The following is a 25,695-nucleotide window of genomic DNA, read 5'->3' as shown; positions in this document are numbered from 1 at the left end:
CTTTTCTTCTTAAATGCACTTTTCCAGGTTAAAGCCTAAACTATGAAGTAGATATTTATGTTAACATGCATAGTATTCAGATGACCTTTGAACCTCATTTGTTGTTCAAGATGTTTCAAGTGCTTCTTTTTGTGGATGTTCTTACTTCTTCATGTCATTAACACTTATACAAACTAAAAATACAATTGTATAAAAATAGAAGTCAGACTAAATTATAATGTACATTCCGTAATCTGGAATTTTTTGCCTTTCTAGCTGAATTTGCATGCGTGAGAATAAATGATATTTTCAATTATTTATTACTTTTTATTTTTATAATCATTTTTGTGTAGGACTTCATGTTTTTATGTGATCATTTAATGTGTAGGATTGGATGCACTCATACCTGTTGCTCTTGAAAGGGCCTCCAATTCTGAACAACTTCAATACATTGAATTTGGAAGAGGATATGAACGTAGAACTATTTTAGATATTGGCATGACAGATACAGCCAGCCAGCTCTCGAAGTACTTGGTAAGTTGTTCCATAAAGGATCAACATACATGATTAAATCTTTGTTTAGGTGCCTACAATAATATTTATTTTCCTCAAGCGAATGAGACACATTATTCAAACTAACATGAGATTCATGTTAAAAACAATGTGGTCCTTTCCTGCTCCGGATGAAGTAAATAGTAAAAATCCTCTCTTATTTCAATGGGGGCATATGAGAATTTTTAGCAAATGAAATTTCACCTGAAGTAACTTCTTTTCAAGGCCAATATTACTGAAAGAACATGCTGCTGTGTGCCTTGCAAGTGTGTTGGGGAAGAAGGTGATAGGGGATCTCGAGGAAATCCAGGGATAAAGGTAAGAATAAAACTGCTTTACCAATTTGATTGTAATTTTAAGGATGGGCCACGTGCACCTGGAAAAATTAAAGCATTGGGGAGTCTCCAGTAGTTTTGCTAATACCTGTTTATGGAAGGGGTATACTAAAACTGTAACAGGGCTGGATTTTGGCTACTACTTTATGGGGTCTCTTGCCTGTGGCTTATTGCCAGAAATGAAACTGTTGCTTTTCAGCTCAGTAATAAGAACTGCAGAAAACTATAGAATGATTGTTATTATTTTGAACTCTTGCAGAAGAGCACCTACATTTCACATAAGTTCTTTACATCACAGCAGGTTCTGCCTTTCAGCCAGTACAAAAGACATAGGTCCTGTGGTGTAAGGAAACAAGAAATATAAAAGCCATCTTGGATTTACCTTGGGGGAGTTGGGGAGAGGGAGGGAGGAAGAGGAATGTGTTGACATTTTCCTTGTGAGAATGGCTTCAAAATATAAATATAAAAACCCAGATGGGACACTCCGTTAGACTCCACTGATGCAAAAAGGGGTTCAGCAGAGAAGGATTTTTCTGAATGTTTGGAAAAAAAACAGATCACTTGCTCTCCTCCCCGGCCGCACCCCAAATCAGAGGCTGTCCCTGCACATTGTAACAAGTGAAGATGGGGAGTTCCATGCAATTAATCGTGCATGGGAAATATTTGAAAATACTATTTAATGAGTTCATCCAAAAACACTAGCTCTGGAGTAGCACTAGCTCTGATCTTGTTTTTCTTTGGAACATGGGATTGGTATGAGCTATCTGTCTGGGACCTTGTAGAATCCAAGAAAACTAATATTTATGTATCCAATTTTCAGTACTTCAGGGAGCTTTTTAGGGAACCAAGTAATTGATATGGGTAGTTTTTACAGAAATGTCACAGAATTGCAATCTCTGAGAAAACTGCAACACATTTCATTTTGACTGTATTCTTGATTCTGTAAAGGGTATCATTCACCTCCAAGTAAAAGTCATGGAAAGACCTTACTGTCTTTCATTGGGGCAATGCAGCCTAAGATACTTTTAAAAAGCCCATGAAGAAATTCCCACAACTATGTCAAACAGCTACTTCCAACGTAGTCCCATGGAACAACTTCTGGTGGTGTTATGGGTGGATTATGTGGGAATTTGAGCAGTGTACTTTATCCAGCTGTCAGAATCACAAAGAAAATGTAAAGGATCTGTCTCTGTAAATCATGTTTTGTCACCCATGCCCATTTCTGCTGCCCCTGTTTCTCTCCCCAGTTCTGACCAATGAGTAATGCTACCACCTGTGCAATTCAGAGCTGGCCTAATGAATTCCAAAGAGGAGTGTTATTACGCATTAGCAGTAACTGAGGGGAGATGCCATGTTGTGGGGGTGGAAGGGACTAAGCCTCATTGCCTTCTTTTTTCATCTCAAGCCACTAGATTTCTGTCTGTCAGGGACAATTTCTCGTGGTTTCAGATTCTCTTGGCACTTTGTTTTTCAACTAAAGTTTTTGTTTTTTCTCAGTTGTAACTTCATTTCAGTGTCTAGCTCCTTTTTTAAGATAAAAAATCACTAGCATATTAGCCCTCTGGTTTCCTCTTCTACAGCACTTCTAAATCAGTCTTCCTTGCCACCTTCCCCTCCTCGCAGCTGAGAAGCCTGCAAGCACTGAGCTGAGTTAAGGTGCCTCAGAGGATGTGCTCTGCCCTGCTGCCACAAGCAGCCAGCCTTTGCACGCTGCTATAGCATGTGGCTTAAATGGATGAGCTGTGCTTTGCCACCACAAAGTAGGGACCCTCACGTTCTCTTGGCATGAAATCTGGCTATACTGTAGGACACTAAATCAGGGACACGTGGATCTCTGCAAAAGAGGAGAGGAGCCTGTTTTTGGATGTCTTTGAAAACTGCATGGATTCCAGAACTCCAAATAGCAAAAATATACCTGGCAAAAGGCAGCATTTTATACTGCTAATGAACAAAGGTAGCAAAAATCAGAGTTTAATTCTAATTATTTTGCCTTTACTTCCTGAGAAGGGGGTGGATACTTGAGGCATGTTTCCCTCACTGGGGCACTTGCAATATTTTGTATTAGGATCACCTTTGCTTACCCACTGTGCAGCCTATCTATTTATACAGAAAAGGCTTTTTTCCCCCTGTGAGCTCTTGCTCCTGCCTTGAGCTTCTATGCAGTGAGAATAGTGCCTTTCTGGCTTTCAACCCAAGGACCCCTGCTCTGCCAAGAAAAGGGCTCAGAATTCAGAGAGCAGCATAATGAAAGCTGTGTCCATCTGGTTTTTAGCAAATAAGATCTGCCAGGAAAAGGAGACATAGAATCTGAAAAAAAGCTATTGTCTGTCTGTCTCTCAAGTCCTACCTCTCCATAGGCTGGCTCTGGATTTAAGCGTAAGGGGTTTTTCTTGCAGTCTCTGCTAAGAAGAGGCATATGAGGACTCTGTTCCCATTGCAGCTGCATTATCATGGATTTATGACTAATTTTTCTGAGTTATGTCCTAAGTGATACTAGGTATCTGACAAAGTATTTGCTGTTAGCCAGCCTAGGGAAACTGGCAGGCAGCCTTGCAGGCTTCCAGGGCTATCTAATAGATTTGTTTACTGATTTGTTTACTAGCACCCCTTGGTGATGAGTCCTAGATTTGGATGAACAGTATGAACATCGAGGGTATGTGCTAGACACTCCATTCTCTCCTCCTCGTCCCAAGAAGTTGCCAAACCAGAACAAAATAATTGTTAAATGAAAATACTATGCAAAAAAAAAAAAGAAAGAATGTCATATTCTTGGGGAAGTAGCTCATCATCTCAGTTCTGTTTCTTGATTGGAATGGGAGATCACAGGTTCTATTCTGCCAAATCCTTGAGTTAGGTTGTGGCATGATCAGTACCTCCTAGTTTGGTGGCTATAAGGATGCTGTGTTGCACTGATTCTGTAGCAGCCAATCATTTAAAACAAATACTTTGTGCACCCGAAGTTATGAGTGCAGAAATGCTTTCAGAATGATTAGAAAATAATGTTTCTGAGAATACAGGAAGGTCTCATTCTTAACTGTCATACAGCATTAGCTATCCATTAGTCACTAGCAATGCAGAGGGTACCTTAGAAGAGGTTCTGAAATAGAGAAAAAAAATGGACTAGAAACTGTCAATGAAAAGATATATTTTCTTCCCAAATCAACAACATTTTAAGTGTATCAGACATGAAATGGGCAGTTACATATGAAATCTTTATGGTTCCTATTCAGGCCTCCTTTTGATCTACTGTGCCCTCTGAGATCTGTTATCTCAGGAAAGCCAAACTAAGTCCTAGTGGACTCCAAGATGAACATGAGCCGGCAGTGTGACGAAGCCATCAGAAAAGCCAATGGCACTTTATCGTGCATCAGCAGATGCATGACGAATAGGTCCAGGGAGGTGATACTTCCCCTCTATAGGGCGCTGGTCAGACCGCAGTTGGAGTACTGCGTGCAATTCTGGGCGCCACACTTCAAGAAGGATGCGGATAACCTGGAGAGGGTCCAGAGAAGGGCAACTCGTATGATCAAGGGCCTGTAGACCAAGCCCTACGAGGAGAGACTAGAGAAACTGGACCTTTTCAGCCTCCGCAAGAGAAGGTTGAGAGGCGACCTTGTGGCTGCCTTTAAGTTCATCACGGGGGCACAGAAGGGAATTGGTGAGTATTTATTCACCAAGGCGCCCCCGGGGGTTACAAGAAACAATGGCCACAAGCTAGCAGAGAGCAGATTTAGATTGGACATTAGGAAGAACTTCTTCACAGTTCGAGTGGCCAGGGTCTGGAACGGGCTCCCAAGGGAGGTGGTGCTCTCCCCTACCCTGGGGGTCTTCAAGAGGAGGTTAGATGAGTATCTAGCTGGGGTCATCTAGACCCAGCACTCTTTCCTGCTTATGCAGGGGGTCGGACTCGATGATCTATTGAGGTCCCTTCCGACCCTAACGTCTATGAATCTATAAGTTATGCATCTCATTGCATTCATGGATAATATACCAGTTATTGCTCCATTGGGAATAACAAGTCACTCATAATTAGCCAAATGCTAGAAAGGATTTATACAAACTAGTTACTCTAAAACTGGCATGGTCCTGGCCCTATATTTGAGTTCATAGTACAATTTGCAAAGATCCAAAAGAACTTCCTTGCATCAGCCGTTTCTTGCCAGTGGTTCCATAAAGCCAGTTTTCTCCAGTGCTTGAAATTTGCTCGTCAATCAGTGGTTTCCCTTGAGTGGGATTTCTCAAACTGCACCTCCAGAAATTCAGTGACAGAACACTGAGCCAGTTATTCAATACAGTACGAATTGAGGTGTCAGTCCATTTGTGGACAGGTAAGTACCTGGAATACACTTATAGCCAACTCAACTTTCACTCCAGGCTATTGCAGACTCATTTTTGGAAGCAAGCTTCACAGTTCACTTTGACAGCTCAATCATGCAAAGGGACTTGGCCACAGGCATTGTCCACTGATTCCAACATTATATTTATATTATTAATTGCAGCTTTGGAAGAAGATATAAGAAGCCATGTCATAATATACAAACAAGAGTACTCCTCCTATGTCCTGTCAGAGGAAAGCCAAACATTTGCTTTATTTAAATTTTCTATAACATAGGGAGTACCCAAAGGTTTGAGTTTCTTAGTGGTAATAAAGCAGTTGTCAGAGAAAAATCTGCTGTTTTAAAAGAAAATCCATCTTCAATATACAAAGAAAGAAGATTGGAGAATTGAAGTCCTAGTTTTTCACTTGGAGTTCATACACAGCCAAGTAACTTCTGTGTCACCTTCAGAAGAGACCAAAACCCTGAAAATGGGGATACAATTATCAGGTAAGACACTTCTCATTTGTTAAGGTTTAGAAATATGAAGAGACAAAAAGATGGACTATGTAGGCAGAATTGTACTGGTCTTTTCAGAATTCTCATTACAGTTCCATAAGTCTAAACAAGCAACATTTATTAATTTTGTTCCTGCTTTTCTCTTCATTTCAGGGACCTCCAGGTACAAGTGGACACCTGGGATATTTAGGAGATGATGGGGAGCCGGTAAGCTTACAGGACTTTAGTTTTCACTAAGAAAAATACATGAAAACTCAACACTCTATTAGCATATGTAAATTGACATAGCTCCCTAAAATTCAGTTCACATCTCCTCTATCTTTCAGGGAACAAGAGGACCTCCTGGACTGGTGGGAAGACAAGGCAATAGGGGATGTCCAGGTACAAGAGGTCTCAAGGTAAAACTGAAAGTATTATTTTAACTAACAGTAAAATATTCTCTTTATCTTTTTGTTTTGTTTTTCCTACTTATTTAACAGATATTTGTTATTTTAATTTATTTCAGGGACTTCGAGGAATTAGTGGGCATAAGGTAAAGTACATTTTATTTATTTATTTATTGTTTACTTAATTTGGAAAGAAAAAATATGACTTCAAACTGAAGTATCACTTCTGATTTCCAGATGGCATTTCTTTTCTAGGACTACATATTATAAACATTGCTTGTGCTTGACTCTGAGTTCACTGGTCAGCGTAGGCGTCTATTTGGTCCCTAAAAGACGTCAAATAGAATGGAGCTTCAAAGAAAAAGTAATTGGTAAATGCAGTATTTTAGGGCTTTATTCTTCTTGTACTCAGGCTCTTGAAAGTTTTGCCATAAGCTTCAATGGGCACAGTATTGGTTTGTTGTTCCTTTTTAACCTATTTTGAAAATGGCTGTGGTATGTCCATTTGATTATCATGTGTAAGGCAAATGTAAAAAATGAAACAGTAGGCATTAATTCATACATTGTTAAATTTATATTTGACTTCTGCATCATTTCGGCTGTAAACCTAAAACGATTATTTTGGTGAATGAGACTCATTCATACCTGTTTTTGTCATCTCAGGGATCACGTGGTGATGATGGGATTGATGGAATTCAAGGAGAAGAGGTGAACCCTTTTAATTTTCATACTGTATTGACATCAACTTAAGTTCTGAAATAAAATAATTAAAATATAAATAAATATTAATAATTCTTTTTATTTTTAAGGGTGACACTGGACCTTCAGGAAACAAAGGAGAAAAGGGTGACTTAGGTTATCCGGTAATGTGCATATTGTCTCATTTGATCAGGGTTTGATTTCAGAATAATAAGCCTGGGTATTACATGAAAAATACCCACTTGAGTACAGGGAGTGGTTTAATATCACAAAATTACTAATCTGTTTTGACCTGGGTCAACACGGTTTAGTCATAATTCCTGCTTATCAGAAGTAGGATTGCCTCCCTCTTCATGGTTGACATGGTCTTTTTTCAGCAGTAAATACCCAAAGTAAATATGTTTATAGGAAATTTTATTGAAAAACAATTACATGAATCATGTATTGTACAGGGTTCAACATTCTTCCATATATTTCTTGAACTCAAGTTGTTCCTTAAGGGCTAACATTAATCTATAGTACATATACATTAGCAATTCCTAATTCATAGAGCAAAACCCAGGAATGAATGTTAGTAATTAAAGACTTGAGCCCAGAAATGAAAGATAGTATTTTAGGAGTTGAGCTGAGCTTCATTGAAAGGAGCAATGCATTTGAGTTTATTTGTCCTTCCTCTGCAGGATTTAGAGCAAGTGGTTCCACAAAATTTATTAATCATTTGCTATGCTTTGAACAACTTTCAGTTCTCTTGGTAAAGGTTTTTTGGTATATTGACTCCTTAGATTGTCTCCCCATTTTCTGCTATGTGTCAGGGTGTTTTTAAGCCCTCCGCAGAAGCACTGTGTGTTGGCCATTGTGCCAATGCTCCTGCTGGAACCAAAGCAGGATGTTCCTGGCTAGAGGGACTTGTCCCTCTGTCAGTGGCGATGCATAGGGGGTGCACAGGGATGCACGTGCACCCCCTGAGAGCGCTGGTGCACCCCCTCATAGCCAACATTCCCCACTTAGGCGATGGGCAGGGGGGGAGGGTGGGAGCACTGGTGCCCCCCCTGACTGAGAGCGCTGGCCGGGGAGTGGGGCCACCAGGAGGAGTGTCGCTGGCCCTTCTGGCTACACCCCTGGTTCTTTCATGTGCGCTGCAGGCACTTCTGGGTCAGCACAATTGGCTGTGGGAGATTCCCCCGAGTCACTGGGGGACCAAGTGCCCCCTCTGTCTCAGGAGGCACCAGTTGCCCATGTCCTCCATTCAGGGTCAGACTGATTGCTGTATTTGGGATCAAGAAGGAATTTTACCCCATGCTTTGACTGGTATGAACTATGGTGGGGGTTGCCTTCCTGTGTAGTAGGCAGTGTAGCCCTCTACCTGGCATCTCTTGAGCATATATTGACATGTCATAGAAGCAGGGCGTTGTTTGTCGTGGTTTCCTTACTTTATCTGTGTCAGGTTAGGTGCTAGGTGTATGTTGTGTCAGGGTTGAAGGTAATCTTATGTAGAGTTTAGATTATTGATTGTATAGGATGGTTTGGAGAGGGATGATCCTGCCACAAGTAGGAGGTTGGACTTGATAACCTCTGAATGTCCCTTTCAGGCCTACTTCTGTATTATTCTATGATTATGTGAAATGCATGGCGTTTGAGCTGCACTCTTGTCCCCACGTGAATTCAACCGACTAGATGCTTTACCTGAAAAACTAAGATGTTCAGATAATGAAAAGGGCTTGAATAAAGTGATCACAGAGAGAAAGCATGGTTCTTTCATCCATGTTTTTAGCCCACATTCTTGTGGTTGGATGATTTACACAGGCGTAAGAGTCCATCCATGCAATACTTAGTCCAGGGTAACAACTTTATATGTAAGAAGAAAAACAATTTAGGGCCCCAAATCCAAGTCCACATTTTAAGCAGTGTTTCAGGCCACTTACTATGAATTTGAAATCCTTAACCTTCCCCTTCAACAGGAAAAACATTTTTCAGAATCTTACTTGATTTTATGATTTCAGGGCAGTACAGGACCAAGAGGACCCCCTGGTGAACGTGGCCAGAAGGGCTTTCAAGGAGATCCTGTAAGCTTTTTCCAGATGCAGTACAGATGCAACCTAGTTCTTTGCAAATTAATTTTAAATATTTTGCTCATATATTAACTTGCATACCTTTCTGTCTGGCAATTTGAATGAAAATGTACTTGTACTTCTAACTGTGTTTAAAATATGCAGCACTATATCTGGGATTCCTAGGCTAGGGACAGATATTACACATAAAGCAGTTTAAGTGATCAGAAACTGGTTTAAACCTGTAACAGAACAGACATTAAGTGCACATAAACCAGCTGGAAAATGGCTGAAAACAATTTGAGATAAACCTGGTTAGATGTAGTATCAGACTTAACTGATTTGGCTCAAACCGGTTTATGCAATGTCTGTCCCAGACCTCTTGCTGGTTTAGGATAAACCAGACTCCCCCAGCATTCCCTCTGGGCTGGGCGGGGTTGTCCGCTCCAGCCGCAGGGCTGACACCGCCCCTCTGCTCTCTAGCCACCCCCTACTGGAGACACGGGCTGGCATGGCCCTGTTAAGGCAAAGTGGCAGGGGGCTGGCATGGCCCTGTTAAGGCAGGGAGGGGGCTAATTCTTCCCTCCTTCCCCTCTTGCCCCACCATAGTCGGGATCAGCCTGTCTGCCGGGGAGCAGAGGGGAGGGGGCTGCAGTGGTGGCCCCTGGAGCTGGCAGACTCCAGCTGCATGGAAGGGACAGAGGGAGGACTTGACCCTTTTCCCTGCCCCCTTCACCTTAACGGGGCCATGCTGGGTTGGTTGTCCCATAGGGTGGGTAGGGGGGCTCTGTTCTCTGCTGGGGGGACTCTTCCCCCTTCTCCTCCTTCCAAGGTGGGAAGGATGACTCTGTGAGGTGCTGGATGGGGACTCTTCCTCCTCCCCTTCCTGTCTGGGGGGGGCTCCATGTGATGTTGCCTGGCCCCAGAACAGGGGTGGGGGGAGGCTGTTCCATGCTGGGGGGAACTCTTTCCCCCTCCTCCTCCCCACAAGAAAGGCAGCAGGAGCATGGAGCTCAGCTGGGCAGGGTGTGAGTGTGTAGGGTGTGAGGGAGGGTGAGGGGTGTAGGGACCCCAACACACTCCCCCCATGGTGTACAATTCCCGCTGCTTGGCAGCAGCAGCAGGTGGGGAGGTCAGGGTGTTCGTGCCCTGAGCAGGTGCAGCTCTGACCAGTGCTGCATGGACAGAGGGAGCAAGCCTGCCTTATCCCTGCAGCTCTGCTCTGGGCACGAGCACCTTGACCTCCCTGCCTGTTGCTGCTGCTGCTGTCAGCCAGTGGGGCCTGCATGCTATAGGGAGAGTGTGTGGGGGGGGTCCCTACCTCCCCCACCTGCACACTCACATCCTGCCCAGATGAGCTCCACGCTCCCGCTGCCCCTCGGGGGAGGGGGAGGGGGAGGAGGACGACGGGGAAGAGTTCCCCCCAGCATGGAACAGAGCCTTCTCCTGCTCTTGTGGGGGAGGAGTGGGGGGAAGAGTTTCCCTCTGGGGTTGGGCAGCATCCCATAGAGCCCCTCCTCTCCACCCCGCAGCGATGGAGAAGCAGGGGGAAGAGTTCCCTTCTGGGGCCAGGCAGCCTCACAGAGCCCCCTCCCCACCTCTCTGCAGGGTGGGTGGGAGGAGGAGGGAGAAGAGCCCCCCCAACACTGAACAAGGCCTCCCACCCATCCCCATGGGGGAGAGGGAGGAGGGGGAAGAGTTCCCCTCTGGGGCTGGGCAGCCCTGTGCGCTGGGAATCCCTGCTGTCAGGGAGCCACTGGGGTGAGCTTCCCAGGGCCTGGCAACACTCCTTCTTTAGCTCAGCTTCCCTGTGGAAGGGAGGGCTGCTTTAGTGCCTCCGGGGCTTCTGGCTTGAGCCACTGGAAGCATGTGCCGAATGTCTGTCCACTTGCAAACCAGTTCATTCTCTGCAGGTTAGACTAACCTGCAAAGACTGAATCAGTTAAGGCTCTGGCTTTTTGAATGCCTGTCTCTAGCCCTAACGCTTAATATTTTTATATGAACCCTTCACATATTAAACTCTTTCTCCTTTTTTAACAGAAAGTGTCCCACAAGTTTTAAATATTTAATGTTTCATTTTGCTCTCAATCTGTGCTCACTATAGAGGGCTCCAATGAGCAATAAGCAAAATTCTCTGCCTTCTCATCCAACATAATATGGGACTTGCAAGATATCATACCAGGCTATTTTTGTAAAAGAACAAATACCATTGCCGGCTAACTGCATAGTATTTCTTTTCTTTTTCTTCTTTCTTAAGGGAAATTCTGGATCGATTAGTGAGATAAAAGGATCTAAAGGCATAAAAGGAGACCAAGGAAAAGTGGTGACTATTTAGTATTTTTTGCATTTCTATATCAATGGTTTATTCTCCATATGCAAACCTACAGTATTTTATTTTTTTTTCTAATAAAAAAATAAGTCATGTAGTCCAACCCCATGCCCAAGGTAGGATCAACCCCAGTGAAAGGTCCAGCCTGCATTTAAAAACTTCCAATGGTGTAGAGTCCAGAACCACTCTCAACAATAGGTTCTGGCTCTTACTCCCTCCCACCTCACTATCCTTCCTCCTAGCTAGAAACCATTTTCTGATATTCAGCCTAAATTTTCCTTGTTATGATTTAAGGCTGTTGCTACTTGTCCTGTTCCCCATGGCCACAAAGAATACTCTGTCACCATCCTCTCTATAATCATCTTTCATATTTTTGAAGAATGTTATCAAATCCCCCTTTACTGTCCAACTAAATAAACTGCAGATGAAGCTTTCTGTTCTGTACAGTGGTGTATCAAACCCACAAATCACTGGCAAACCTATTGACTTACTCCAAATCCACAGATCAATGGAGATAATTTTAAATTATTCTGTGGCTAATTTGTGCTGCCAGTTTTCATGCAAAATTCTCACTAGACTCAAAGGAAGCTTTGCATTAAGAAGAAATGAAAAATTCTATCTTTAATATTTCTGATGGTGTCATAGATTCTCAGTCCCTTTTTATGTAGCAGGTATGGCTTCTTTCATAAAATTTGGTTTAAAGATGCTAAGAATGGTTATAGTGGCAATTACTTTACAAATTCAGTCTCTTCACAAGCATATGCCAGGGCAGTTTAGAACTATGGAAGCAGTAAGGCTATTACCTCATGTTACTAGCTAGCATGGTTTCATCCATTCTAATCTCTATAATGATTGTTTTTGTATAATGCTTTTCACCCGTGGGTCTCAAAATGCCATAAAAGAGAACAGTACTATTATACCTATTTTGCAAATGGGGAAATTGAGACATAATGGGGGCTAGAGAAATAGCTAAGCTTACACAATAGGGCTGTAACAGAGCCAAGAAAGGAACTTCAGTGTCTGGAGTCCTAATCCACCTGCCAGGATATATTATAACTTCTTGAAGATCACCATAATTGTGTTGATGGATATTTATAGAGTTACTAAGCAGTAGGTAAGATATTTACTACTTATTTTGATGATCACATTTTGTAAAACAGGCTACACCAGAAAGGTTTTGACAAAAAATGCTATACAGTGGAAGTCACAAAGCTAGCATTTAATGGTTCTGTTCTTTATTCTGATCAAGTGGTTTACAGATATTATTTGCAAAAATGTTTTGATCTGATGGATGGATGGATATGTGGGAAAAGGTGACACAATATAGCAGCATTTGAGAGATAACATGAAATTAAATGTCATATTTACAGGGTGAAAGAGGACCAGGGGGATCACCAGGCTTGCCAGGATCTGGGAACTTCATAGTAAGAACCTACATAGAAAAAGACACTGGACATGCAACCTGAGGCATCATACAAAGGAAATACCTAACCATGATCCAAGATAGAGTATTTAGGATCTTGCCTCTCACTCTCCCTTTCTAAAAGCCTCGCTAAAAGAAGATGAAATAAAGATGATCTCCAACAGACTGCCCTGAAAGTATTAACAACAACAGCAGCAGCATTTGGTTTCATACAGACACTTTCCTTCTGACTAGAAGTTTCATATGGATTGCCAACATGAATGATTAACAATCCAGATGAAAAGATTAAGGGAAAATAAGCTTTAATAGCAAAACTTGAGTTATAAATGTGTATCCAGTGCTGTCTGAGCTAAATTGCACAGACAGGAATAGTCCTTAATGACTCAAATAGTTCCTGAGACTTCAGAGGAATGTTACTTATCCTAAAAATAGGGCTATGGTGGAATTTCCATGTAATGCAGGCCTGTTACTAATCATCAGCGCAGGATTGAATTTCATACTGTAGGTCAGGGCTGCCCAAAAGTTAAACCTGTTGTTTAATGAAGAAGGAGAGCAAACAACAGTGACACCAGAAAGTTCCTTCTTTGCTTCAAGTTATCACAAAACCAGCCTGACCAGATACTTAAATTAAGTTAATTTAAGTGGGGGGGGGGGAGGAAGGGGAAAGACCATGGGCCTGTAGAGGAAACCCCTAGGTTAAAGAATATTTAAATGGACTGGATATATTCAAGTTAGCAGTATTTTCTGAAATCTATCAGCGTGCTTAAAGAACTAACTGAAGCAATTTCTGAACCATTAGCAATTATCTCTGAGAACACCTAAAGGATGGAGGCAGGTCTCAGAAGACAAGAGAAAGGCAAACATAGTTTCTCATTTAAAAAAGGGGGGAAACAGAGCAGTCCTTCTGACTATAATACCTGGAAAAATGCTGGAATGACTTATTGAATGATAAGTGTATAAGCATCCAGAGGATAAAGTGATAAAAGAAATACTTAGCATTTTCTTTTGGGGTGCAGTTTCTCTGAACACCCTGCACCTATCTCCTTGAAACTTGGCAGGCTTTGTTGCATCACCAGAGGCTACCATCCCTGCAGTTTTGACCCCACTGTGGCTTAACACATACACATGACGTGAGTTTTGCTCTCAATATTTGGGGGTGCAGTTTCTCTGAACCCCCTGCACCCATCGTCTTGGTACGCATCATGCCCTCAGAAGGGGCTACTATTCCTGCAAGTTTCATCCAAATCTGGCCAGAAATGACAAAGTTATATCCTGTTTTGACTTTCCCCATTATATCCTATGGGCAAAATGTTGAAACAGGGTCGAAATGGCAAAAGGTGCAACGAAATGGAACAGCTGTTTCAACTCAAAACAGAAGTTGAAATGAAGCACTGTTCTGTCAAAACGCTGATTGAAATGAAATGCTTCCGTTTCATACAGCCCTAACAAATAACCCAAGTACAAGATGCTCCATGGAGGTTTCTCCTGAGAGAAAAACTGTTTGTACGCTTCATGCAGCTTAACTCATTATGGGGACCGTGCTTTCCAGACAGCAAGGTAACCGTGGATTGGAGAAGGAGGGGCAGCTGTTCCTGCCCTTCCCTTGGACTGGGAGGGGAGAGAAGGAGCAGCCATCAGATGCTCCCCACCGACTGCTTGCACACTAGGAACTCCAGTGTGAGAAGCAGACAGGGGACTTGCAGTGCTGCTTCTTCAGCTTGGCTCCTGGGTGCTGGAAACCAAGAGTAGGGAAGAAAGCCACAACCCCCCTGTCCACTTCATTCACCAACATTCACAGTATGTGGAGTAAGCCAAGTCTTTGCCCCACTGCTCCAGTCCCCCTAAGAATGAGAGAACGAGAGCAGTAACTGCTCCCCATAATTTCCCCAGTTGAGGATTGCTTCGGTGTTAGGAAGGTGCAAGGGGCAGGGGAGAGAGGGCAATTGCAGGCTGAATGCCTGTACTGCTCCCTTTCCTGGTATCATTTCTAGCAGCAGAAATTTTCCACTGCTAGAAACGAATGCTTTTTGCAGCTTAAAAGAGTCAATGTTTTGACATGGTTGCAAAAAAGGCAACTTTCATTTTGGGTTCTGTACATGGTCTGTCCTTGTGGCAGAGCAGAATAGAGGTTTGTGTACAATGAACAAAACAAACAATGAAAAAACATTGTTAAAAATTCTGGGCTTAATTTGGTCTAAGCATGCTTTCTTAGCACTACTTTGCATGTGCTATGGCTATTTATTTAGTGAATGAAAGCATTCTTTCTTTCAAATGAATAATCATTTTTCTAAACCCCCCCCACTTCAATGGCATACTGGCTAAAGGATGGAACTGCACCACAGCAATTGTCTAATTAGATGTCAACCAATTTAATCTTGAAATGCTGGAAGACTCCCATAAAAATAATAAGGGATATTTAACCTTTGGTCATCTTTGTCGTCTAATTATTAATATATACCAATATAAATATGTTTCTGTAAGTTGTTGGACTATCCAGAGTTTTATTCATACTTGTGTAGAACTCAGACTTTGCTTCAGCATAGACAGTAGCACCCACATTAGTCATGTCCAGGTGGTTCATAACTCAGTCAATTAACAACAGGTTACCAAATTAAAGATAAGCCATTCAGCTATTTGCTATTTGAAGGGAGCTGCTTCTTCATGCAGCTGAAGCTCATCAGTGATCCCACACAGCTGATTGGAAAAGTGGCCCCCTATTCCACACAGGTGGGAGCTATACATAACCCCTGGCTTTTTCACAAACAACCCTGCAAAATATCTGGATTCTGCTGTACATGCTCAGCTGTACCCATTTTCTAAAGCTTTGTAGGGGGAAAGATTAAGTATCATCTCTTAATAGAACTGAAATAAGAGCTTCCTAGGATCTAACACATTTTCTAATAAGCAACCATCTTGCTTTGTCTTAGGGAGCAACAGGTCTAAGAGGACAACCAGGTCCAGAGGTAAGCTACTGTAATCTTTTATACTGGGGTTGTGGTCTACGACTTTTTAAAGTGTTTTGAAGCGGAAATCAAGCTTAAAGTAAGTCTGCTCTAATAACAGTAGAGTCTGAGAAGCAAATTCTACTTGCCTTACTCATGTGATCAATCGCTGTGATTGAACTAGCACTAGTATGTATATGAATAAGGGAAGTAGGACCCTGGATTCCTCTCATAGATTTCCAAACTATTGCATTGTACACTAATTCAGAACTGATGAAAGATTATTAATAAGAACCAGTTTGTTCAGGACACTGTCAAGCAGATTAACTGTTACAAAACCTACTGCCAGCAAAGATATTTCCATTGTTTTCTTAATTGCACTGACACCCTGGGGACGAGGATGACCTCACTGATCTTTATTGTCTGAGCTGAAAAGCATGCAGATTATAAATGAACAGCATATGTAGTGGCAAACGGTAGTTAGCTGTGTTAGTCTGAAGTCAGGCAAAAGGCGGGGTAGAGATGCACCCTATAGACCAGGGGTGTCAAACTCATCCTGCCCTAAAGGCTAGATGGGTGGTGTGGGGCCAGTCCACAGGCCAGACTGGATTCACAGGGCAGCCCTGCATGCTGGATCCAACATGCGTCCTGGAATGGCCAGAGTAGATGCTGTGGGGGACACTAGGGCCATGCTGCATGGGATGACAGCTGGAGCAGGCGCTGTGTGTGGGGCCACCCAGTATGCCCCACATGCTGCCTGTGGGTCAGCTCTGAGGCCCAGAGTTAGCACTGGTGGCTGGAGGATAGGGCTGTGGGGCCTGGATCTGGACCGTGTGTAAGTTGTTAAGTGATGGGTTTTTTGCCCCTCTTTCAAGCTGTCCAATAATACTTGAAGATTCTAGTTGCTGTTGCCAACCGGTATTGAAATTCTTTAAATAATTTTTGATATGCTGAATCACTGTCCAGTTCATGATGAGTATTCAGGTGTTTAATTTTGGCTGTTTGCCTCCATAGGTCGTTTTGGTTTTTTTGCTAGCTGCACGAACATAACATAAGTCTTTTGAAACTCTTCTGCACCTATGCTTTGTTAATATTGCTTAATGGGAGGTTAATGCCAAAAAAATACATGCTTTTAAATTAGAAAATATAAAATGGCTCTTGTAGTAAATCAGTCTTCATCACTGTTGCATATGAAAATCTTAACAAGATGTTGCCTCTTATTACAGGGTGGGAAAGGAACTCCTGGTCAGAAAGGTGTCCAAGGAGAGCAAGGATTCAAAGGACCTCAGGTGAACATTTATATTCCTCATGGTATTTTTGAGAGGATGGAGGATTTCAAATACTGAGAAGAACTAAGAGAGAATCTGTCTGAGAGTTAACAGACCTGGGGTATTGATTCCAGATGAGACCCTTTCTGGGAGTGAATTTCGTAGTGCCGTTTGAGGAGCACTAATAGCAGTGGCTTGAGGTGGGTGTACTACAGAGTAAAGTTCCTTGCATTGTCTGTAAACACACCCCTTTCTTAACTGAAACAATCCTGGTTTACCCCTGTACCTCTGAGCAAGATGGTGACCCCACCAGAGCTGATTGTCAGCCAAGTATTCTATGTAATTGTATAAGTATCTTGGATCCATTATAAACATGGGGATAAACTGACTTGCAAGTGAAGGTGATTGCAAACTGTTAACCCCTTTTGCCAGTGAATTCAACAGCTACAAAATAGAGGTTTACCCCAGAAGAGCGATAGCATCCCTATCTTCCTGTAAGTCTTCTACCAGGGAGGGAGCCTTTTAAAATTCTGTCTCAGGTACCCAAGGAGGTTTTCGGGTTAATTTTTGGGGAGTTAGATTTGATGATCTAATAGGTCCCTTCTGACCCTAAAAAAAATAATCTATGAAATCTATGCACCTGGGATAAGCATGTTTTGACACACTGGTCTTATCCCTGCCCTTTCCAGATTGGCTGTACCCAGTCTGGGGTTTGTTGAGACCAACTCCAGAATCTTTTAGCAGAAAGGGGTTTATTCCTTACAGACTTTTTAAATCAAGGACCCAGAGTCTGGAGTCTATTGGACGAAATAAACAGACAAACTCAAAATCAAGACCCAGAGATGTTTATGGATTCATTTCCAGCCCATTATTCTTAGTTTATAAAATTGGTTTTGTTTAGTTTGATTAGTGTACTTAGAGATGCTTAAATCTTCCTTCCTTCCTAGATTTACAGAAATACTGTTGGCTGAAACAACAAATTTCTGAAACTCTGCCACCTGTGATTTCTTATTACAGTCCTAATACACATGTGATTTTTTCTAAAGCTCAAAGCGGCTAACTGTGGGATCTTTACATGGCTTTTAGAAGCTGAGCCAAATTCAGATTTCTGTGAGTGAGAGTAGTCAACTGACCTCAATGCCCTAAGATTTATGGCTGTGCAAAGAATGAAGGCTGGTTGCTTTATTTGGTTGGTTTGTTGGTTTTCCTTCTTATGTTTTTTGTATATTTGCTTCATATATTATTCATATATGTGTGTGGTTTTAATGGGGAATCATAGTAGTAAAGATTTTTGCTGTGTTCCCAAAACCTTGTAAGAAGAAAGGTTTTTAAAGAGATGATCGAATGGAGGATTCTTGTAACTGTCAAGAACAGAATCATCATAGGTGTGGTCATGAGTGTCAGTTGCACGCTGGGAGAGAGACAAGAGTTCAAACTGATGTGATGCTGGATATCCTCAATGCTCATTGAAATGAATGATTATAGATAGATGAACAATTTACTGTGAGGCAGCAGTGTCAGAACTCCACTGGGCATCAGCTGCTCCTTGATGACTATCCAGTGCACACGTCTACCTGTGGTCACTGCAGCTCAGGCAGCATAACTTCCCCCTATTTCCATGAGGACTTAGCTAACTTGGTTTAACTTCCATTTACCAAGGGGTAAGAGCATTTGCACACAAAGTTACAGGAGAGCAGCAGATATGAAAAAAACCCTGTTATGATGTGATAAGTGTTTAATTCAGCTGCCAAATGACAGTAGAAAGTGTCAGTTGTTGTTCAGGAGTACTTAGCAATTTATAGGGTTAAGTTCTAAAAAAACCCAAAAAACTGACTAGTTGTCCTGGCTCCTGTCTACTTTTGGAATGAGGCCAATGAGTTTAATGAGCAAAAATCCTGGATAGAAACACTATGAAAAAATTGGAGTTTTTGATGAAAAACAGAAAGACAGGATTAATGTCCTTGGAGCATCTCCTGTTTGCATCGCTGATTCTTAGTTCATATTAACAAACCATGGAGTATAGTCATAATTAAAGAAAATTCCACTTGAGGTTTGAAAATTGTGCTAAATGCATGCTTTCTTGAACCACTAACACACTTGACCCTTGTAAAAAAGTATCAGATTTTGCCAAGCAGAATAAAGCCTTACATGAATTTCTGTGGTTGTTTCTAGGTGCCAGATCCAATTAATTTTAAATCTTCAGGGATTGTTCCCAGGATCTGTGGGCAGAACCTAGTTGATATTGTGAAAATCAGAAATGGGAGGCAGAGGCAGAATCTCTTGCATCTAGTTAGCAGAGACAGCAGTCTTAATCGTTGCTGTAATTGTCTGTATGTAAAGAAAGGGTTGATGGCAGTGTATAACTCATTACAGCCTAACAGTGCCACTCATTTCTGCTCTGTGCAACATGGTTTAGCTTGCTGACACTTAGAACAACTTTTCTCCCAGACAGAAAGGAAAGTGAGAATAGTGGGGAGAAATGGAAATGTGTGTGCATACAGAGCCCCTGGCATGGCAAGGAAGTGGAGAATGGAAGGTATAGTGGGAAAGGAAGAATGAAAGAACCCATACAGGGCAGAAAATGGATGCAAATGGAAGTGGGAGAAAAATGAAGAATGATTAGATGGGAGCATGAGAGAGGTGGTGGGGTGGGTCGCAGAGCATTTCTGAACCAAAGGGGACAGGGCATTGTGAATTTCTTGAAATCTCTGGATTTCTCTTGTGAATCATGTTTGCACATCTTACAGCGCTAACATTGCATGGCAGCCTTTAAAGGATCTCAAGGCACCCCAGAGTGCGACAGCACCCTGGTTGAGAGTCACTGGTCCACACCATAGCACACAGTGTAGCATAGGAGATACCTGAACTAGCTCAGGTACTGGTAGCTGTCCAGCCTCTAAAGAGTGTGGTCAGTGTGGACTAATTTGACCTGCTCTTTGGACTGGTACATTAGCTCACAAAAAGCTCTGGGCTGCTCTGACTAGATCTTGACTGGTATCTGAGCTGAACTAGTTTGTCCACACCTCGCATGAGTACCTCTACGCTGGGCTGTGATCTGGTTTTCAGATGTAGCCTGACTGTAGCTGGGGCTCTCACTAATCTACTCAGTCTCACTGGCCATTACTCTTATTGAATAGCACTTTTCTCTACAAGCAGTGCCAGTAACTCCAGTGTGAGTAAGGGTATCAGCCTCTGACCTCTAATTCATGGGACAGTCTGAGTACCCTTGACTCCCTCATTGGACTGAAGAGAAGATCCTGCTCCCACATTCATAGGAGTAGACCAACAGACCCATTGCATCTTGAGGGTTTCCACTAAATGAAAAGAGCGCAATTTGGAAAGGGAAGGGATGATTCCTCTGGAGCATGAAACACCTTGTGCCTCATTATAAAGCAGGAGGCAGAGGCATGGTTCGCTGATTCCCCGAGCCTTCCTTCTCTGTGAGAGAAAGTAAGCTAGAGTGGCGGTGACTGTGCCACTCCATGGAGTGACTTTGTCAAGGAAAGATGTTTTGGTCCTTCCTCCTACATCCCAGCTGGGTTATGGTTGTGTTCCTAGATTTCCCTGCATTTCTACAGTAGGAGTAACACCTAAATTAGAGGGTTGTGGGTATTTACTCCGTTATTCACTGTAGGGCACTTCAGTGATGTGAAGTGCTGTATGGGGGCTAAGTTACAATTTCATAGAGGGTTCTCTTGAATTTTACCCTTAAGAATTTATGTATGTGTATGTGTTAACTGGATTTTCTGTTGTGCTTTGTAGGGGCCCAGGGGGATTCAAGGTGTGAAAGGAGAGAAAGGAGAACAAGGAAATAAAGGTTTTCAGGTATGCAGTACCATCGTGAAAACACTGTATAGTGCTTTAATTTTTAAGACACTGTGGAGATATCCAGTGGAAAAGTTCAGTTTAATCTCAAAATTCCACATTAGTATAATGTGACATTTTTATCAGAAGAGTACATTCTAGGGCTGTGCGAAGCTTCGGTCCCTGATTTGATTCAGTGGAGATTTGGCCCAATTCAGTGGCCGAATCTCTGAATCTGCATCAAATCAAAGGACCCTTTAATCTCTTCAAATTGATTCAGAAAGATTTGGACGTAGACACAGATTTAAATGTTTTTTTTACATACCTATAGGTAGCAGTGCGGCTTGTGAGTGCTACGATGCTGGGGCGCATAGTGTCCCACAGAAGCACAGGGGTTCCCCAGTACACTCAGCAGCACTTCTAGTCCACTTCTGGGTGCTCTGGGGGGCATGCAGCCCCCCCGTGCCATCCTGGCTAGGCAATTGGTGCCTCCTGGGTCTGGGGGGGGGCACTCAAGGTCCCCCTGTGGCCGATCGCTGCTATGGTGTGGACCCCCAGTGCACTCCCCAGCAAAGGACTGGAAGTACTTCCAATCCACTTCTGGGTTCAGTGCTCAGCACAAGGAGGGGTCCCCCCTGCACTTCTGTGGGACCCTCCATCCACCCCAGCACTGCAGTGATCATGAGTTGTGTTGGTACCTCAAGGTATGTAGAAATTTTTTTTAAAGCTTTGTCTGTGTCCGAATCACTGATTCTGTGAATCGGCATTGAATCTTCACATTCCAATTCAGCTGAATCAAATTGGGGACAGTGATCCAAATCAACTAATTGAATCACTGTTCCTGGTTTCGGCTGAATCCAAATTGGATAGGACCCGCTTTGCACACCCCTAATACATTCCTCAAGATGAAAAGTAGTTAACATATGGTACTTGCAGGCAAGAATAAAATTATTAACATTTTCACGATAAAAAGAAGAAAAATGCAATGGGGCATACAGCAATCTGTCTGCAGACAGTATATCTTGTCATCTGAGCCATTTGGGTGACTTGTACAAGGGTCTGTCTAGTTGCAGTTCAGTAATCCCTACCTTGCTCCATTTTCCTGTCTTCAGTTATTCGTGGGTCTTTAATTCATTTGGTGAAACAGCAAACCAGTTAGTTTCACTGGGCTCACTTTGCAAGTGGTTAGGCATATTACTCTGAAGTCAGGTAAAAGATAAGCAGGGTGTTACCTTAGGGTGTCTATAACATGTACTTCAGGGGGAGGGGCAGTGTTTTAATTAGGCCGGCTCCCTGACAACCACTCTAATTCAAATCACATATATTCAGCATCCTGCATTTCAAAATGGTTGGGGGGATGATTTAACTAAAGCTTGTTCAAGGTCTGTCTCCCAAGGAAGTTTTACATTCATAATTTTTTTGTTAAATGTGTTGTATAGCACACAAGACTAATATTATGTTGTTTGTCTACAAGACTGGACCCACATTAAGGCCTCACTAAGTTAGGCACCACACTGTAAGAAAGAGCCCAAACAGCTAAGTCTAAGGAGGCTGGACAGAATGGCACAGGAGGAGCAAAGAAGGACTTGCTCAAGGACTTGAGCAGATCAGTAGCAGAAGCCAGCTCTCCTGATTCCCAGTTGAGTGAAAGGTACAGCAAAAGGAACAAGCCATGCTGTCTCCCATAAAACCATGACCTACATACTGTGTCTCATAATAAGCCTTCAGTTAAACCATGCTGTATCCCATAATAAGCCTTCAGTAGTCATTCTCCACAAGGAAATTGTCGGCTTTTCAGTTCCTTGTAAAACAGCACCTTCTTTGTTTTGAGGGGTAAATGTTATCTATCTTTGTTTTAATACAGTTCACTGTAGTACATACAATTTTTTTTTGGAAGTCATATATTTGCTTTATAGGTGAATAAATCTGCTTCCTTCCATGTAAGTACATCCAACACAAAGTCAGATGAAAAATTTAACTCAAATTTTTTCCTAATTTTTCCCTAATTCCATCACAGTATGAACTGGGAGGATTCTAGTCCATGATCCTTCAATTCCAAACTTTCCTTTCATTAAGTGGTGGTATATATTCCAAATTGCACTGTGGCTATATCACGTTATAAACTCAGTTCTGAGCTTGTAGAGAAAGCAAAATCTTTTCTGATAGATATTCTCATAATAGGATTCAGTTATGGGGTCCCAACAACATTACATTCCAGAACCTGTACACCATAGTCCAAAGGTTTTTAATATTGTTATTTGAGTTGGCATGCCAGTATTTGATAAGTATTAGTCTAACCTGGAGCAAATCCTTTTGGCATCATCACTTTTTTGCTTATGTTCTAAAACAGAATAGACTTTGTAACTATAGCTAAATTAGACTACTTAAGTAGCACCCTGTATGAGCTCCCTGGTAGACACTGTCCTTAGTCCGTTACCCAACCTACTTCGAGTCCTCCTGCATACCTTTGTGGAGGATGTGCATGTCCTCAAAAAGATGGCAGTCCCCATATTTGTACATACTAGAAGAAATGTGCTTTCCACTGCCTCTTTTGTAGGTCATATACCAACGGAAAGCTACCTGCATGCTTTCCTATAGGAGCTTCTAAAGAGGGTGGGCTGGTTTCTCATGTAGGTACTACTGAAGTAGAATAAAAAGCTGGCCTTCTGCCTTTGCTTTTGTGCAATTAATTTAAAAATACATGTTTGTAACAAGGACACATTAAGTTTGGGCCCTTCAGAGGTACTGCATTCCCAGGGCCATCTCAACACAAGGCAAGAACCGGAAGTTCTTGAAGGCAACACCAGACCTATGGAAAGATGTCATCTTTCTCCCTCTGCTCTTACATAGCACCCGAAAGCTACCTCTTCCAATTATACCAGTAGCTATGGTTAAAAAAAAGTGTGAGGCAGGCAGGAAATGGGGCAACATTTCTGCCCTTGTTTACACAGGGGTGTTTCTCATTGATTATCGGATTTCAGGGCTAATATGATACAGTGCGGTAGGTGTTGCAACAACATACCTGAGGTCAAACAGGGCCCAGGGTATTTCTGGTGTATGTGGACTGAAATGCCATGTCAATGAGCAGTATTCTATTGTGGAAATTTTTCTTTAACAAGTAGACTCAGTTGCACAGTATAGGAATATATCTTGATATTCTTTTGGAACAGAGGAAAAAAATTTGCCTAACAGATGCTGGTAAAAATGTGCTATGCCTGTCCAAGAAATGGCGGCCTTTTATTTATTAAATGTTGCCATTGTGTTAGTAAGAGGGAGAGGAAGAATTTTGTTCAGACTTCAACCAAGGAATTTAACCACAGTTTCTTTGGCTGCCTTCACTAACAGATGTCTTCAGGAGAAGCATTATGTCAGACCCACATGGATGAGTGTCATTCTGCCGCCACCGTTCTGTTGGGAAATACTGATGGATGTAGCAGTGTTTTTTATGAAGCCAGACAATTGAAAAATTAAGTTTGCTTGCATTACATCAAATCCAGAAGAGAGGAAGATATGCTTTTCTCTCTCATTGTACCAGAGGCTGCTAAAGAAATCACCTCCCACCGCTGCCTATTTAAGCTGTTGTTGGCATGGTAGCACCTATAGACTCCACCCAAGTTTAGGTCCCTAGTTTGTTTGCCACTGTGCAGACATATAGTAAGAAGCAACTCTTACCGTAAGTGAGAAATAGAGAAAGCAAGTATTAGTCATTCCATTTCATAGATAGGGAATGAAGATGTGAGCCCAAAGTCTCATAGCGAGCCTAGAGAAGAGCTAAAATCTGAACATGGATCTCGTAGAGTCCCAGGCCAGGGTATTTGCCCAAAACACTAACCTTTCTCCTTGACCTGTGCTAACTGCTTTGTCGGCTAGAGGATCAACTGTCCTTTCCTCAGAAGTCTCTGTGTCACTGGTCTGTTTAAAAAAATAAAAAGAAGAAAAATTGATTTCACACTTTATACATTTTACATCATAACATTTATATCTCCTATTTTTATTTCAGAGTATACCAGGAGCTGTGGGTGCTAAAGGGAGTACTGGACATCCTGGGATGCCAGGAAGCAAAGTAAGGCCTGTTCTGTGTGGTGCTGGATGCGTCTCAAGATTTTTTAATTTTTCTTTTTGATTGTAGATGTCTTAAATACATTCACTTATTCCTTCCTGAAGATCTGCTATGGAGCTTGATCCCAAAGTCTTTCCTTAGGAAGAAGTCCCAAGGAACACTGAAAGTCAAACCCTTGATCTTGGCAGGAATATACATGTATACATTTCAGTAAGGTTTACTGTACTTTTTTAAGCCTTTGGATTGCAGGTTCTACAGTCCTTCAGACCCCTTTAAAGAGGATAAACCCACTATTGTTACCTGTGTACTGTACAGCTCATTTGGTACTCTACAGCCAGTAGAGGTGTGCGAAATGGGCCCTATTCAATTCAGATTTGGCCCGAAATGGGGACAGTGATTCGATTAGTTGATCTGGATCACTGTCCCTAATTTGATTTGTCTGAATCTGAATCTGAAGATTTGATGCTGATTTGGAGAATCAGCTATTCGACCATAGACACAGCTTTAAAAGTTTTTTCTACGTACCTTGAGGTAGCAGGTGTGGTTCGTGATCGTTGCAATGCTGGGGTGGATGGCGCATCCCATAGGAGTGTGTGTGGGAGTGGGGGGTGGCATCCCCTGCGTGCTCAGTGGCGAACCCAGAAGTAGACCGGAAGTACTTCTGGTCCACTTCTGGGTTCACCGCTGAGCGTGGGGGGGCCAAACCCCTCTGGCTTGGCAATCAGCCACAGGGGGACCCTGGATGCCTCCCCTAACCCAGGAGGCACCAGTCACTGAGGGGAGGGGATGGGGGTGGGGGACCGCGGTGCATTTCCTGGTGGACCCAGTAGTGGACGGGAAGTGCTTCTGGTCCACTTCCAGGTCTGCTGCTGAGTGTGCTGGGGAGCCCCCTGCAGTTTTGTGGAACACTCCATGCACTCCAACATCACAGCATTCATGAGCCCCTGCTACCTAGAGGTATGTAGAAAAAACATTTAAAGTTGTGTCTATGTCTGAATCACCAAATCTCTCCGAATCGATTCAGAGGATTCCAAT

General features: G+C 42.5%; 1 protein-coding gene across 1 annotated transcript in view; it reads left to right on the top strand.

Annotated features, from left to right (window-relative positions):
• Positions 1-25,695, top strand: part of LOC102564087 (collagen alpha-6(VI) chain) — a 109,157-nt gene that overhangs the window by 65,121 nt on the left and 18,341 nt on the right. Inside the window, exons 13-26 of the mRNA XM_059728797.1 lie at positions 368-513; positions 757-849; positions 5,855-5,908; positions 6,028-6,099; positions 6,207-6,233; positions 6,751-6,795; positions 6,897-6,950; positions 8,787-8,849; positions 11,092-11,157; positions 12,534-12,587; positions 15,514-15,549; positions 16,755-16,817; positions 20,559-20,621; positions 24,601-24,663. Of these exons, the coding sequence (XP_059584780.1) occupies positions 368-513; positions 757-849; positions 5,855-5,908; positions 6,028-6,099; positions 6,207-6,233; positions 6,751-6,795; positions 6,897-6,950; positions 8,787-8,849; positions 11,092-11,157; positions 12,534-12,587; positions 15,514-15,549; positions 16,755-16,817; positions 20,559-20,621; positions 24,601-24,663 (899 nt within the window). The remainder of the gene's footprint in view (positions 1-367; positions 514-756; positions 850-5,854; positions 5,909-6,027; positions 6,100-6,206; positions 6,234-6,750; positions 6,796-6,896; positions 6,951-8,786; positions 8,850-11,091; positions 11,158-12,533; positions 12,588-15,513; positions 15,550-16,754; positions 16,818-20,558; positions 20,622-24,600; positions 24,664-25,695) is intronic.

The sequence above is a fragment of the Alligator mississippiensis genome, chromosome 5 (genome assembly GCF_030867095.1).
Source record: "Alligator mississippiensis isolate rAllMis1 chromosome 5, rAllMis1, whole genome shotgun sequence".
NCBI classification, from domain to species: Eukaryota; Metazoa; Chordata; order Crocodylia; family Alligatoridae; genus Alligator; species Alligator mississippiensis.
Note: the sequence above shows the minus strand (reverse complement) of the source record. Positions and strands in the feature narration are given on the sequence as shown.